Source organism: Cololabis saira, chromosome 7, assembly GCF_033807715.1.
Source record: "Cololabis saira isolate AMF1-May2022 chromosome 7, fColSai1.1, whole genome shotgun sequence".
Lineage (NCBI taxonomy): Eukaryota > Metazoa > Chordata > Actinopteri > Beloniformes > Belonidae > Cololabis > Cololabis saira.
In genome coordinates, this window is record NC_084593.1 from 40565667 (window position 1) to 40582797 (window position 17131).

Genomic DNA, 17131 nt, shown 5'->3' on the forward strand with positions numbered 1-17131 from the left:
ATATACCACAGATACTTTTGACCACATTCCTATTGACGAGCAGAAAGGGTCTGGATCTAAAGGGCACAAGACCTTCTAATGAGGTAACAATCTGAACATTGATGCTATTAGATGCAGTACTGCAAGTGGTTATATTGACTGTTGCCTTTTTCCTCTGCAGGTCTGACCACAACATTGAACCCTTGGACTTGTCAACCTGTTTTGCCATAATAAACTTATAACTTTCAGATGAGGCTGTGATAACTTTCATCTTTAAAGGTTTGACATTCCTCCACTGTAGTGGCCGATGCATCTTGGTCATAGTTGCCCTAGTTACTGTTTTGACCCTTGATGTGCTTTTAAACTTAAGAGCCCCCTTATAGCCTGTGGCAACTCTACTAGAATTTCAAGACTCTAGAACCAGCAAACTGAATGGGGGTAAAGCGTAACTCAAACATGACCCATAGTCTTTCTTAATAGATCCCATCTTAACGTGTTGTCAAACCAACTATTTAAACATTAAATGGCTACCTCATAAGGTTGACCATTGGGTTTTGAAGCCTGTTCTGAGGGGAAGGGGTTTTTTTTTTTTTTTTTTTTTTTTTTTTTTTAAATTGTGCACTTCGAGGGAAAAGTCAAAATGTTGAAATACAAGAAAAAATAGCCTAAATGTCGCGATTAATGTTGAAATACAATTTTGAGAAAAATCAATTTAGCCTTTTCTCAACATTTCGACCTTTTTCTTTAAATTGTACTTCATTAATTTAGACTTTTTTTTTTTCTCGAAGTGCATAATGAGAAAAAATGTCCTTTTTCCTCGGATAACAGTGGTAACCACTAAGCCACCGTGCTGCCCTGGGCAGCATTAATGTATCACTGCCAACAAATGAACCTCATACATACTAGCCCTTGGCTAAATCTGGTATATTTAGTTTTTTTTTTTTAAATATGCTCTGTCAAATCAAACATATCGGTCCAGAAACCACAGATGCTGTGTCCTGTGGACTACAGAGGAAACAGACCTTCCATCTTACCAGCACTTAGTTCAAAAGCATTGATGGTGCTGTGCATGTACAGCAGAGGTTTTAGAGCAACATGTGCTCCCAAACAAATTTAAACTGCTCAGTAAAGACAAAACAAAATGATTGAAATGGTGCAGAATACGGTCTACATGTGGAGGTCATTGTGAAATGTTAAGACAGTGAATAAACCCACATCTTTTTTTGTCTCAAACAATTTTACTAGCAATAGATCCAATTGCTATGAGGTCTTCATTCAAGTCATACAAAAAATGCAAATCATGACACAGTAAAGTAGTATCTACCCCAAAGCTCATACACGGAGGATATCTAAACACTTTCAGTATCAAGAGCTGAGCTGTTTCTTCTTTAGTATTGTATGTGTCAGTGTTGCCATACAGTACAGCTCTTTGTTAATGAAATTATGTTAAAGTATTCTGTTGGACATACTGAAGTAGAGGTAGTAACATCTTCAATTCCACATATATTATAATTGTTTCCTTGGCATCCTCTTGTGAGTGGATGGAGCGTCTTCTTCTTTGTTCCCCCTGCTGCTCTGTGACACTAAACATAAACGCATACACAGAAATTCAATTTCAAATTTGCCATCCACACAAACATTTTATGGTCATGCTCAAAGTTATAAAAATCCTAGATATACATCTACTGGCCACTTTATAAGGTACACCTAGTATATAATTACCATCTTTTACATTTATGCAATATACGTCATTACTTATTCAAGCAGCATTTGACGACATATTACTTTCTTTGATCTAAAATGCACTTTTTTTTATTTGAGAACAGGATTCGTGTTTTCTAAACATATACTGTATATTGTAGGCTATTACGCCCCCTCAAACCTCTGTGTTCACAAGTAATACATCGTTGCTTCTATCCACACTTGATCTCTTCACCTTACATTCATGTCTCTGTGCATGTTTACTTATACAACATTTTTCATAGGCCTCCTCTGTCTGCTCCTGTTCCTCATGGGAGCCGGTTTAGTTTTGCTTTCTTATTTTTAAAATTGAAAAAATGGCTGACCTTCTAGGGCAGTTTGATAGATACAGTGCTTATGATAAACACCCTGATAAACAGCCCTGACATTTGCTGAAGTGCAAGCTTTTTATTATCATCATTAGCATTGCGTAAATATATCTCTTGTTTTATTTTTCCAATACCTGAAGACTTGTTGAGGTAATAATTTGGGTTTGACCCATCAATAGCTTTTTCTTTTCTTTTCTTTTCCTTTGTTTTCTTCTCTTGCTGTCCACATTCTGCCTATCTGGTTTAGTTTTCATCATCTGTGTAGACGTGAGCCGACTGCTGGCTAACCTGGTTAACCAGCCTCAGCACTGCTTTCTTCAGGATTAATGCTTAACTGAGATCAGCAGATAAGCAGGGAGATGGCTCTGTTCATTTCTAGTATTTCTAACATAAACTGGATTGTATTGATAGCTGGTCACTTCTTGTGCTCTCAATCTTTAAATAAAATTATGAGTGATGGATTGAACCCAGTTAGCTGTGAAGTACAATGAAAAAACCTGAAAGGTTTAAAATGCCATGAGATGACTTAGTTGTGAACTGGGGATATACTAGTACATTAAATTAAATTAGCTGAGTTGAACTGAACTGAAATTAATTCAATGGAACTGAACTAAATTGAATTGATCGATATCAATCGATATTATCCGGCACTCGTTTCAGTGGGACTTTTGAAGAAGTTGTTTCACAGAAATCTCATAGCAAAGAATCAACGTTCTCAAGTATGCAGAAGGGTAAAATGAGCCTTATATCTCACTTAAAGATCCCATATTATGCAGTTTGGATTCATATTCATTTTGAACAAGTACCACAATGCACTCGTTTTACCCTGATCGTAACTCTAAAACTCTGTTTGTGTTGGATCATACAGCCTAAAGGAGCTATTTCTCTGTGTCGTCTGGCCCTTCTTCACCCCTGCTCTCCCTCACCCTGCTGTTATTGGTCTCCTCCTTTAACCAGACGCTTAGTCAGGTGCTAAAGCGACAGAGATGATTGGAGGAAGCTTCTCATCAGTCCCCGTCATGCTAGAAAGCTTCGTGAAGCGGTAGGAATTTGTACTAAACCAGCGTCAGCTAAATGCTGCAGTCATTCCTGATTCACTGAACACTGAGTATATTATAATTCAGATCAATTTTGAACCTTGGAAAGTCGGGAAAAGCATATATGGGACCTTTAAATTCTTAGTCTTAATCAAAATTCCAAATTATTTTGTCTAATGAACAAAAATAAATATGAATATAGTATATCTTAAAAAGAGAAATCCCTCTTCTTAGATACTATGCAAGCTACACACATCAGAAATTGGTCAACTGCCATTTTTGATCCCATATTATTGCTTGCTGCAACAACCATTGCTGTACTTTGCAATTACAACAAGTGATAATGGAAGAATAACGTATTACCTTTAGTATCGGCTGATCCCTTCAGCAGCGAGACCTCGGGATCATCTGGTTGAGCATCATCAGACTTCTTGTAATAATACGGTTGATCAGGTGGCCCAAATCTCTATTTGCAAAAACAGTACACAGTTTTTTATTAGTTTATTGTTGTTGTTGATGGTTTTGTTTGTTTGTTTTGTTTTTGTTTGTTCTGTGTAGCTTTCCTCCAATATAATTTCAAGCCAGAAGAAGCAGGGACTGTATTGAAAATGCAATAAATGAATAAATAAACACAATAGAAGATCTCATCAAATCAATTCCATTTATTGCATTTATTCCTCAATTTTAAGCCTGTTATCCGTTCCTTTCTTAATTACGGAAGACTTGCAGGAGAAAAAATATTTGAGAGGGGAAGATTTTTTTTTATTGTGCACTCCAAGAAAAAAGTTGAAATGTCGAGATTAATGTTGAAATACAATTTTTGAGAAAAAAGTCCAAATGTCGAGAATAATGTTGAAATATAATTTCGTGAATAAAGTCGAAATTTCGAGAATAAAGTTGAAATGTTGAGAAAAAAGGCGAAATTTCGACTTTATTCTTCCCCTCTCAAATATCTTTTCTCCTGCATGGCCCTAATACTCTTCCATAGGTATTGACTCTACCAAGTTTTGAAATGTAAAAACACCACATGAATCATTAGACTCCCCCTGGACTAACACACTGCTTCTGCAGAACCAGCACTATTCTGAAAGACAACACCCATCGCTCTCAGCAGCTCTGTTACCATCAGGGTCATCTAAGAGCCATAAACGTCCTCACCTTCAGGTTAAAAGCAATTTCTTGCCAAGAACTCTCATCGACAGTACCTGAACCAAACCCCCCCCCTTCCCACTCCCGCCCGGATGAGCCATCCAGTGTGATGTGGATCTACGAGCCGTTCAGATTCGGCTCCCTTTCGTTACGTAATGACGGGAGCAATTAACAGGTTGGCCTCCGATGCATGAAACCACGCCCACAACTAACTCTGGCCGGAAAACAACAACTAACTCCACCGGCCGGAGCTTCCGCCATTTTTTCGTAGCGGTGTATGGCGTCATTCAGGCAGCCAATCAGCACAGAGCCTCATTATCATAGCCCCGCCCACTCAGAATCCCTCATAGATAAAGAGGTTAGAGAATGGGAAGATAAAAGACATGGCTGAGAGGCTGAATTTCTAATTTATTTAGCAAAAACAATCAAAAGCTTGTTTTTAAGAAATTCAAGGCCTGTTTAAAAAAGGTATTAGATGCCATAATAGGTCCCCTTTAAGTAGGAAGCAATAAACAAGGACATACGGCTGAAGGTCTGATATGTTTGGCAGATCACGTACAAAGAACACCTCCCTTTTTAGTAGAAATACGACTGGATCCATGACCACGGTGTGCATTCCTCTCCTACCTTTGTGGTTTGAGAGAAGTGTTCCTCCGGCCGGAAAACATTGTGCATGATATAATAAAAGCTTGTATTAATTTTGATTCTATTTCACTGCTTTTCTTATGGTGCACCAGACAAACGAACATGCAGGATCTATCAATCATAACGGTAAGCTCTTGAAGTGCAACCTGGAGATGTTTACTGAATGTGTGTGGTTATGTTTCGTTCCTTTCTTTGTTTACCTTATCAGGCCACATGAAGCTTATGAAGAGAATCATGGGAAGTCCAACAACGAAGACATAAAGGCCCAGGAGCCAGGGTCGCTGGTTAATAGACACCACGAGGCCCTCTAGGAAACCCAGCTGCAGCACAGACACACAGGAACGGAAATTCAAAGTTTGCAGGCCTAGAGTTTGATAATGATATCATAATGATATATGATTGAACAAATAATCATAATGAGGCAAGACATAATGTGACAAAGAGAGGAACTATTGGATTAATACTGTTAGGAGTCCTCCTCCTCTGGCTGGGAGAGCCAGCAGCACAGGTGCTGCTGATCAGCCATCTACCTCAGCTGCCACTAATCGCCAGCCCAGGCTTAAAAGAAGACCTGGACCTTCACTCAGTGCTTGATTGTACTGAACCCATGTGGTAACTAAATCTGGCCTTTCAGGAAACTTTCTCTAGCGTTTTCAGACCTCCAGTTTGAACCTCTGTGCCGTGCTTGCATTAATCCCTCTGTTTTTGTCCCAAGGCTTTTTGTTCCTGTGTCTCCGTTGCCTCCCTGGACCCCTCCTCGACGCCTTCCCCTCCCAGCCATTCTCGTGGATCTCTGTGACCCCCTCCTCTGCTGCCAACTCACGGCTGACCCTTGTCACCTGGACCCCCAACCATCGCTCCCACGTTTCCTCTGCCTTCCCCGCCCGGATCTACCCCTGAGTCAGTTTTTTTCCCCTTCACTTTAATAAACAGCCTTCTGGCTCTTTATTTAAATCGTTTGGTCTCCTGCCTGTTTGTGGTTGGCTACCCGGGTTCACCTCAGGTTTTGGGGTCGGACCCTACAAATACCATACAATAACTTGTTTTAGTGTCAAATATTCACATGTATTTACATGGTAAATGTAAGCACTTTCTCATGTGACGTTCTTGGGAATACGTCCACAGAATCGCTTCGTTGATTATTTCACATGATGACCATGTTTATTTCAAATGAGTGCCTGAGAGACAGCAGTAAATATGGTTACCGGTACATGAGAGTACATGAGTGTATATATATATATATATATATATATATATTCAGAAGAGTATTAGGGCCATGCAGCAGAAAAAAATATTTTCAGAGGGGAAGATTTTTTTTTTATTGTGCACTTCGAGAGAAAAAAGTCGAAATGTCGATTAATGTTCAAATACAATTTCGAGAAAAAGGTTGGAATGTCAGATATTAAAGTTAAAAACAAATGTCCATTTGACTTTGGACGCTTGTTGCTAGGCAACATGTTATCGTAGGGACATGATTCAAATGTTTCAAAACTCGCCTCGCCGTGGACTACAACATATTCAAATTTCATGAAGCTGTGATTTACAAACATTTTAAGTCAAAATGCCTGCCAAATGACCCCATTCCCCAAAGGTTTATCAACAACTTTTAACAGTTTATTAACAACCCTAAACTACTTCTTGGCCATTATTAATCACTCAAAACCACACGACCCTGAAGCAGGGGCTGTGGTTTATTAACAACCCTAAACCACACCCCCTGTGGGGAGCACAGGAATGACTGCAATACAACTGTAAACGCCTCACAACCACTACAGCCCCAAACCAAAGCAGCAAGAAGGGATGACTGGGCACTAGGGCATGACCATATCAAAATTTCCTGAAATTTTCTAGTTAGTTTGTTTCTTCAAATGATTCTGATGATTTTTCAGTGTCCAGTAAGTTATTTCAGTGACCATTTTATTTCTGTCACGGAAGTGTGCCAACAAATGTATACATGTATACGGTATGTATACATACATTTCATGTAATACTCTACACATCTGTGATAAGCAAGTACTAACATAAGAAAGGGGGGGGTCCCAACTCATATTACAGACACCCACAAATATAAGTCTCACCTGTCCTGTAGCAAATACTGGAATCACATGTTGCACCAGCATCAGGAACAGCGGAGCAAGTGTGATCTGCATCTCTGAAAGACCATCGTAAACACTCACTTTAAAACACAGCATGTGCTGCTGCACATGTCTGGCACTATCTGCACACATGCTCAAAGGAGACCACAGCCAACACACATCCATCATGATAACCAGTTTTTCTTAATCAATTACATAACTACAATGATAAAAGAAGAAAAGAAAAAACAGTCACACTCAAAGTGCAGAAAAAAACCCTCTTCAGTGAAACTACATGCACGTATAAACGTATTGTAAACATTACATTCCATTTAGTATATGCTTTATCCAAAGGGATTTGGATCGGAGGAAACAATCAATAGTTCAAATATGTTCATTGTATCTGCTTGTTAAACTTAAGTTTCTTTTTCTTTTATTCACACATACGGTAAAAAAATGTTGTTACACATCTCTTTTTTACTGTATGTCTGAACAAAAGAACAAACAACTTAAGGAAAACAATCAAGACACGGTAAAGCATGCACAGAGAATGCAGAGAAACACAGTGAAACATGGGACAAGATTACAAAAAGAAGGATTTAAACGTTACCTTTTCAACACAGACAGTCGTCACTGTTTAGTGAAGTGACTTCCTGAAATCTTCTGGTGTTGGACTTTGGACCTACGTTGCTTGGTAGCATGAATGCAGTTATAGAGTTAATACATTAACTGGGAGTAACACCATGATTACCACACACATACATAAACCTTCACCATTACTATGGAATCAACTTCCAATCTGGGTTCAGGAGGCTGACACCACCTCCACCTTTAAAACCAAACTGAAAACCTTTCTGTTTAGTAAAGCCTATAGTTAGTGTTAGTAAACCTCTAGTTAGTGTTTAGTAAACCTCTAGTTAGTTAAACTTAAACTTTATTTATTTATATAGCACCATATCATACATTTAAAAATTGCAACACATGGTGCTTTACATGCAGGATAAAATGACAATCAGAAAACACAATTTAAAACATCCCATACAACCCCACCCCCCACCCCCCACGCGTACACACACACTCACTCACGCTCATACACATGTGCACGCACACACTCACACACACACACACACACACACACACACACACACACACACACACACACACACACACATATGGAGCTAGAACAGTCTCATAATTCACAAATGCACAGGACAAGTTTTACAAATGCACGGACCGATTTGCAAATACACACACCGTTTCACACGTGCACAGGACACGTTTTACAAATGCACAGAACGATTTGCAAATACACACACAGTTTCACACGTGCACAGAACAATTCACACGTGCGTAGGACAAGATATACAAATGTATTTTTGATGCACACACAAATAAAACCTGATTTACAAATATTTTTTTGTCTGTGAGCTGCGCTGGATTTGTGTGTGAGTTTTGAGACTCCCCTGACGTGACTAGATCCACAAATAGGTTTTTTTTAACACGGAAGGATCTGCAACCAATCAGATGTCTTCATTTGTTCCAGCCAATCATAAGAGCAGACCTACGTGGGGGACGATTTACTCTAAACCAATCAGATTAAAGGGGCGGATACACCTGCTGTTTGAGCTGCGTTAGCGCTGTTCACATAGAAAAGTGATTAATATTTCGAGTTAGTGGAGTAAAGATAAAAAAACAGTTAAGGGCTGAGTATACTTCTGCGTCACACACACGCAGAGCACACGGCGCACCCGTGGTGCCGTCACGAATCGTTCAGAGTTCTCCGTCTCTCCGTTTGGTCGCGGTGCAGTACCCCCCGCGGCCACTAGTTAGCGATCTTTTTCTGAATGGTTTATCCGACTTTTTCCGGTCACAGTAAATCAAAGAAATAAGGACAACTATTGTGCAAAAAACAAAAACAAAAAAAATCACATATAAACGAAGAAAAAAGCCCTGGAAGTTCACTACTGATTCAAACCGGAAACCGGAAATGCTTCGCTTTCAAACGAACCAATCACAGCCCTCTCGGTCTGCGTGTGGACGGCGTCTCCTCGACGCGTAGTTACAATTTTCGGGAGGTGCACGTCACTGACGGCGCATGTGACGGCGTGTCCTCTGCGTGTCCAAAAACCACACGCCGTAGACACGGCGTCGTTTTGACGCAGAAGTATAATTCAGCCTTTACAGGAGATAAAAAATAAATAAACAGGATGGAGAGGAGATCACTGCTGCTTTTCTTGTGATCCCGGTAAATACAACAGCGCGATTGGAGATGGTTTGTCGGGCTGTTCAACCAGAGCCGTCGGGATCTGCTCTCCAAGTCCTGCCGATGCAGCAACTGATTATGAGAAACAGCGGAGATATTTATGTATTTGAACTACTGTGTGTTTCAGGAGAACGAGCCTGTTGACGTGGTGAATATTGCTGCAGGTCAGGTTCTGGCTCTGGCCGCGAGTGGCGCTGGTCCCGGGCAGACACCACTGACCACAGGGACCAGATGTGGAGGTCGGAAACAAGCAGCTGTTATCCTCACATTTATGATGTGACATCGCCACCACACAGAGACAAACGTGTGTCAAAACAGCGGCGGATCAGGACAGTCCTGGTGCAGAGTCCTGCTCATGGGAAAATCCAGCCGTGATGATGCTGGTCGGGGTTTAGTCCACCGATCATCAAACATCTGAGCTGGATACAGAGGTCTTCGGTTATCAGTCACTGATACCGACTTTACTCCAGACATTTTGGTAAATTAATCTCCTGACATGCGCGTGCTGCTCCACCTGGCTGCTGCTCGTCCCCGCCAGGCAGCGCAGCCGCTCTCTGCTGTCTGTCTGGTTCTGAGCTGAATCAGCGGGACAGTAATACGTTGTGAAACCAAACAGAGCAAATATATAAAAATCTCCGCTGTTTCTCATCATCAGGTGCTGCATCGGCAGGACTTGGAGCTCTCCAGTCCCGACGGCTCTGGTTGAACAGCCCCACAAACCATCTCCAATCGCGCTGTTGTATTTACCGGGATCACAAGAAAAGCAGCAGTGATCTCCTCTCCATCCTGTTTATTTATTTTTTATCTCCTGTAACTGTTTTTTATCTTTACTCCACTAACTTGAATAATCACTTTTCTAAGTGAACAGCGCTAACGCAGTTCAAACAGCAGGTATATCCGCCCCTTTAATCTGATTGGTTGCAGATCCTTCCGTGTTAAAAAAAACCTATTTGTGGATCTAGTCACGTCAGGGGAGTCTCAAAACTCACACACAAATCCAGCGCAGCTCACAGACAAAAAAATATTTGTAAATCAGGTTATATTTGTGTGTGCATCAAAAATACATTTGTATATCTTGTCCTAGGCACGTGTGAATTGTTCTGTGCACGTGTGAAACTGTGTGTGTATTTGCAAATCGTTCTGTGCATTTGTAAAACTTGTCCTGTGCATTTGTGAATTATGAGACTGTTCTAGCTCCATACACACACACACACACACACACACACACACACACACACACACACACACACACACACACACACACACACAGTAAGTGGACTGGTGACATGGCTTAGCACTAACGATCCAGGTGAGGAAAACACTACCTATGGGTGGCCGCCCACACACTAGTGTTCAGTAAACCTCTAGTTACTGTTTAGTAAACCTCTAGTTAGTGTTAGTAAACCTCTAGTTAGTGTTAGTAAACCTCTAGTTAGTGTTAGTAAACCTCTAGTTACTGTTTAGTAAACCTCTAGTTAGTGTTAGTAAACCTCTAGTTAGTGTTAGTAAACCTCTAGTTAGTGTTAGTAAACCTCTAGTTACTGTTTAGTAAACCTCTAGTTAGTGTTAGTAAACCTCTAGTTAGTGTTAGTAAACCTCTAGTTAGTGTTAGTAAACCTTATAAAAATTATGTAATAATTGCTCGGGGTCATGTTCTGGGTCTCTGGAAAGATCCTAGTGACAACTATCTGTTGTAAGCGACGCTTTATAAATAGAATTGAATTGAATTGAAGACAGACAACTAATTTATTTAAAGAAGTGCTGATTAAACAGAATTGGGAGTCAGTATTAAATGAAGATAACACTGATAAAGCTTATGAAATTGTATTATTGTATTATTGTATGTATCCAATTAATAAATATGGTACACTAAAAGAAATAAATATTCAGACACACCGTGGATCACAAAGGGATTGCAAAATGCCTGTAAAAAAAAAAAAAAAGAATGCACCATAATTTATAAAATACAGAACTAAAGAATTTGAGAATAAATATCAAATGATTGTGATTACAGGGGAAGCCTTTACTTCAGAACCAGGAGTGTTTGAACAACCATGAAAAGAATGCACACCTTCGTCAGAGGTGTGTGAAGGTTTGGAATAAACTCAGCCAAGAACTGGGGGAACATCCAAGCATGAGTTTGTTTAAGAAAAGGCTCACACTGGTGATTTTCAACAAGTTCAAGGATGATGACCTGAGGGCAACCTGAATGGGTGTCTTTAACGCTGTAACTAGGATTGTACATATGAGTGTGACTGTATGGTTCCTGCTGGACTTCTGGGGGCTGGCATGGGTGTCCCGGCAGTGTAGTATGTGGGTGTGAATGTGTATATGAGTATAAGTGTGTCGCTGGATGTCAATTTACAACTTTAAAATTTAGCATTAAAATAATATGACATTATTTTCTTCATTACTTTATATGTATATATGTTTGTTAATAAGTTTGACTTCTTCCAACCCTTTTCAGACATTGGTGAACAGGATTTATGTGTTATGTGTGCGCACGTAGTATATAGGTACGCAAGTATATTCAGGTATTGATTTATTTATTTTGTGTACAGTCATTGAAAACAGATGTATTTATTTATTTTATTTATTTAGTTATTTATCTAATAAACCTTTTTACGCTGTCAGGAGGTGGTTTTTCAGCGATGTAATCCACTTATCCATAAAAGTGTAATTTAAATCATTTTTTGCGAATTTCTACGTCTCTGGCAGCGCTGGATATGACGTGGCCGCTCAATCTAATGTCATCAAAATCTAGTTTCCAGCTGTTTTTTGGCCTCATTAATATGATGTAGTTGTGCTATAACACTACTTAATTATTATACGGACGTAACTTCTGAATAATCATTTGAATGATCATCTACTGCCTTCATCGTGTGACTATTTTCTCAACAGCGGTAACAGCAAGCAATAATTTATCAGAGTTAACATGTTTTTGTCCATCTTCTTCAATGTTCAGTTTTTTTTTTCAAGATACTGAGAGATACAACTATTACGCTTTTTCAAAGAACGTTAATCAATGGAAACACCGACCCCCTGTGGCGCTACCTTTATCAAGCTTTCAGAGACTCAATTTTCTTTTGTGAAAAAGTATAATGGAAATGCGGCTAAAGGCTTCAAAAGTAAGACATGGCCATAGTACTTTTTAATTAAGTACCTTGTTTGATTGAATTGCCTTGTTGCAAATTTCAGCAACAAAGCAATTCAAGGTGCTTAATATAGTGAAAACATGAAAAGTAAAGAGAGGAAAAAGAGATTGTAAGTTACAGTGCAGTGGCATAATAAATGAAAGGTTAGACTTAAACTAGAGTCCCAGTGTCGTACTGAAATTACAGTTTTTCTCAGTCGCTTTGGTGCTATTCTCAGATCAGAATGAAAGTTGAGGAAAAAGAGAGCAGATCTCCTTCCTGCTATGAAAAAGGCCAGGGAAGATGGAAAGTATGCTGTCATCAATTATGATCGGCTGGTAATCAAACCACGGAAGCCAGCACACTGAATCCATGCATCTCATTGGACTCTTTTATTTCATTTATTTTTTCTTAACATATTTTTTTCCCCCTACAGGTTACCATGGCATCTAACATTTTATATAACACTGACCCTGACACAAACTGTTTTTCTCAACTCAAACAGGTTCACATTGGAACATCTGGTTACTTTACTGAGAATGAATTTAAATCCTCTGTTGAACATAAAAACATGAAATGTGATTTTTCCATCATTCATTTTAATGTCCGCAGCCTGAAGACAAATTATGACAACTTATCTTTATGTTTGACTAAACTTGATTTCTCATTTAAAGCAATTGGACTAACTGAAACTTGGTTGAACGACACTAATGCTAATTTATATGAACTTAATGGCTATAACCATATATATAGATGTAGAGCAGACCAAGGGGGAGGAGGGGTCTCTTTATATCTCAATTCTAATTTGATATATAAAGAAAGACGAGATATCGAAAACTACTTCATCTCCTCTTCTGAAGCTGTATTTGTTGAAACTGAACGGTACATTATTGCTTGTATATATAGACCACCTAGCTCTAGTATTCCTGATTTCAATAATGACTTAGCAAAGGTCCTTGACATTCTTTCTAAAGAAGGGAAACACTGTTATCTAATGGGTGATCTGAATATCAACATTGCAAACATGAACAATAATCTAACTATGGATTTTATTGATACAATGTACTCATATTATTTTCATCCTCTGATCTCGGTTCCAACCAGAGTGACGGAGACCTCTGCCACTGTGATAGATAATATTTTTACAAACGTGTTGGGTGATAACAACAAGTCAGGAGTTCTGTGTATGGAGGTTGCTGATCATTGTCCAATTTTTGTAATGACATTCAAGGAATATATAGAGTCTACTTCTACCCTATATCCCAGATATAAGAGAACATTTAATGTAGCAAATACAGCTAAATTCAAATCAGAGATCAGCAAGTATACATGGACAGATATCCTTCATTCTGTAGACCCACAAGAGTCTTATACTTGTTTTTTAAAGTCTATCTCACAAGCTTATGATCTGTGTTTTCCTCTTAGGCCGGTGTCTTCCAAACCCCATAATAAACCAACTAAACCATGGATAACTTCAGCCATCATCAAATCCGTAAATACCAAACATAGTCTGTATAAAAAATATCTCCTTAGTCCAACACCATTTAATCATGCTCAATTAAAAAAATATAGAAATAAATTAAATCACATTATTAGAGGAGCGAAAAAACATTACTATAATGAAGAACTCCTAAAACATAAAAATAACATGACTCTTCTATGGAGAACAATAAATAGTATTCTCAACAAAAAACAAAAAGGCAAAAGTTTGCCCAAAGAATTTAAGGTTGATAGGGGGGTTATTTCTGACCCTCAAGAAATTGCCAATAGTTTTAATATTTTTTTTTCTGAAGTTGGTCCTAATTTGGCTTCCAAGATTCCACCCAGTAGCCACGATCCCCTTCAATTTATGAATTATCCTATCCTTGAAAATATGCATTTCCCAATGGTATCAAAGGATGAGGTTTTGAAGACATTACTTGGTTTGAAGGATTCTTCACCAGGTTATGATAATATTGATTGTAAACTATTGAAAATCATTCATGAGTCTATTTTACTACCTCTTACTCACATTTTTAATCTCTCATTGGAACAAGGAATAGTTCCTTCCGAACTAAAAATAGCTAAGATCATCCCTATTCATAAAGATGATGACCCTGCCATTTTTAATCATTACAGACCTATATCGATTCTGCCTGCTATATCCAAAATACTTGAAAAACTTGTTTATCATAGATTAATTGAACATCTTAATAAATACAACATTATTTATACACATCAGTACGGGTTCAGAAAGAAGCACTCAACATATATGGCACTTATACACCTAGTAAATGAAATTTATAATGCTAGAGATAGAAAGGAAAATACTATTGGTATCTTTCTGGACTTGTCCAAGGCATTCGATACAGTCGATTATCATATTCTTCTTCAGAAACTGTCGCATATTGGAGTAAAAAATAATGCATTTCTATGGTTCAAGAGTTATCTTAAAGACAGACAGCAATTTGTATCTCACAATGGAATTAATTCTCCACCCCTTCACTTGCAATGCGGAGTGCCTCAAGGTTCGACTCTGGGGCCTTTGTTATTTTTGATATATATTAATGATCTTTCAAATGTCTCAGATAAACTGTCTAAAATCCTTTTTGCAGATGACACAAGTGTCCTTTATTCTCATAAAGATCCCGACACCATTATAAACGTCCTGAATGAAGAACTTGGTAAACTGTCTGTTTGGTTTCGGTCTAATAAATTATCACTCAACATAAAAAAAACTAACTTCATATGTTTTGGTCTTAAACCACATTCTTTGAACAAATCATCTAAAATATACATCGATAATATCCCTATAACTAATGTGTTCTCCACACGATTCCTCGGCATTATGATAGATGAATCATTATCTTGGAAATCACATATTATGTTTATATCTACTAAGATTGCTAAGAGTGTTGGTATTTTACGTAAAACCCGTCATTTGATCAGCTCTGAGGTAGCCATTATGTTATATTATTCTATGATTTATCCTTATATTAATTACTGTAATATAGTCTGGGCTAGTACCCATCTTACCAAACTTGAGCCTTTATACCGTCTTCAGAAACGAGCAGTCAGAACAATACATTGTGTTCATCCTAGACATTCTTCTCAGGTTTTATTTAGTTCACTAGGGGTCCTCAGTGTTTTCCAGGTGAACCATCTCCAAATTGGTCTGTTTGTTCATGGCTCACTTGGGAAAACCCTTCCCCCTTTCTTCCATAATATTTTTAGTTACAACTCACAAGTACATACCTATCCAACACGCAGCTGTAATCACCTCAGACCCCCAAAGACTCGCACATCACAATCTCAGTTTAATATTGGTTTCAGAGGATCAAAAATATGGAACTCATTACCTTCATACCTATGGCAATTCTCATCCAATCAATTAAAAAAAGCTCTAAAATCAACTCTTTTAAACAATAAATACTTCCCATACGGTCTTCCAACTTAACCAGGTGTACCCAATCTTATCATTTTTATTGATTTTTGTTTAATGTTTTTGTATTTAGTTATACTGTCCCCCCTCCCCCCTTTAATTTTATAAATTGTATTGCCTTCCAATGCTTTAGATGTATGTAAATGGAGAAAGCCACTTCTCAAGCCCCTGGAGGGTTTTTAGGCTTTCTCCTTCACATTTCTTTGTACTTTTATATTGTGTTACAAATGTTTTCTATATGTGAAAACAAATAAACAAACAAATAAACAAAAAAGTTCTCATAACTATTAGTTCAACCTCCACAACATGTAGTCCTTTGTCCACATCATAGTAGCAGTTTCTCCTTCCTCTGAACAAATTGCAAATGCTTTTGGACATGTATCAGTTGCTCTCATACAATTCTCTGCTTTTTTACAACATTATCATTTGTTTATGTCATGTCAGTCAAAATGAACTATACTTATGGACGCTGAATAGTCATTTCCTAAAAAACTAATAGTCCTCATTTCATTGCTTTAGTCATTACATACAAAATTGTTGAACAAGTTATCAAATTGTGTCAAGCTAATTTACTGTAATACCTTTCTTTATCATTTTTTCCTGGAAATCTCTCTAAATTGAACAATTGCTCTCAGGTGAACTTCAGTTTTCACTCATGAGGAGGTGTGTGAAGCATTTAGTTGCAACCAATGACATCCCAGGCCAACGCGGAGGAAATATCACAATGTGTGCAGCCATCTCGGAGAATGGAGTCCTCACCCATATCCCCTGCATTGGTCCATATAATACACAACACCTGCTCACTTTTTTAGACTCTCTTTACAGGGATATAATCCCCGAGAATGAGAGGGGTGGAGGCCAACAGAGCAATTATGTCGTTGTATGGGATAATGTCCGTTTTCACCTTTCACCTCTGGTCAGGCAGTGGTTTGCTGCACATGATGACAGGATGCTGGTCGAGTATCTCCCTCCCTACTCCCCATTCCTTAATCCGATTGAGGAGTTTTTTTCTGCTTGGAGGTGGAAGGTTTATGACCGGCGTCCACATACACAAATGGCCCTGCTAGCAGCCATGGATGCAGCATGTGACGACATCACAGCAGATTCATGCAGAGGGTGGATTCGCCACTCCAGAAGATACTTTCCTCGTTGCATTGCAAGGGATGATATCCGTTGTGATGTAGATGAAAATATGTGGCCAGACAGACAGGAACGTCTGGATGTGCCAGAATGATTTACTGTACCTATGTTCAGTTAGAATATGTACTGCTATAGTGTATTGTTCACATTTGTGCACAGCTTTACCAAAAAGGTGTTTCTTATGTTTGTTCTACAGTAAATTAGTGACTGTAGTGTATT

At 38.5% G+C, this 17131-nt stretch overlaps 1 protein-coding gene across 1 annotated transcript; it reads right to left on the reverse strand.

Moving 5' to 3' along the window:
• Positions 1–1333: 1333 nt before the first annotated feature.
• On the reverse strand, positions 1334–7627 carry LOC133447687 (calmegin-like). The gene is made up of 5 exons (XM_061726416.1): positions 7565–7627; positions 6958–7031; positions 5080–5199; positions 3449–3551; positions 1334–1562 (listed from the first exon to the last, which is right to left on the reverse strand). The coding sequence occupies exons 2-5, from the start codon at positions 7027–7029 to the stop codon at positions 1486–1488; spliced, it is 372 nt and encodes a 123-aa protein (XP_061582400.1). The 5' UTR covers positions 7030–7031; positions 7565–7627; the 3' UTR covers positions 1334–1485.
• Between the last annotated feature and the right edge of the window lie 9504 nt (positions 7628–17131).

Coding starts and splice junctions, on each gene's coding strand:
- LOC133447687 (XM_061726416.1), bottom strand. CDS start 7,029: ATGCAGATCACACTTGCTCCGCTGTTCCTGATGCTGGTGCAACATGTG. Junction 5,200..6,957: donor CAGTATTTGCTACAGGACAG/GTGAGACTTATA, acceptor TCTGTGCTGCAG/CTGGGTTTCCTAGAGGGCCT. Junction 1,563..3,448: donor GGGATCAGCCGATACTAAAG/GTAATACGTTAT, acceptor GTTTATGTTTAG/TGTCACAGAGCAGCAGGGGG.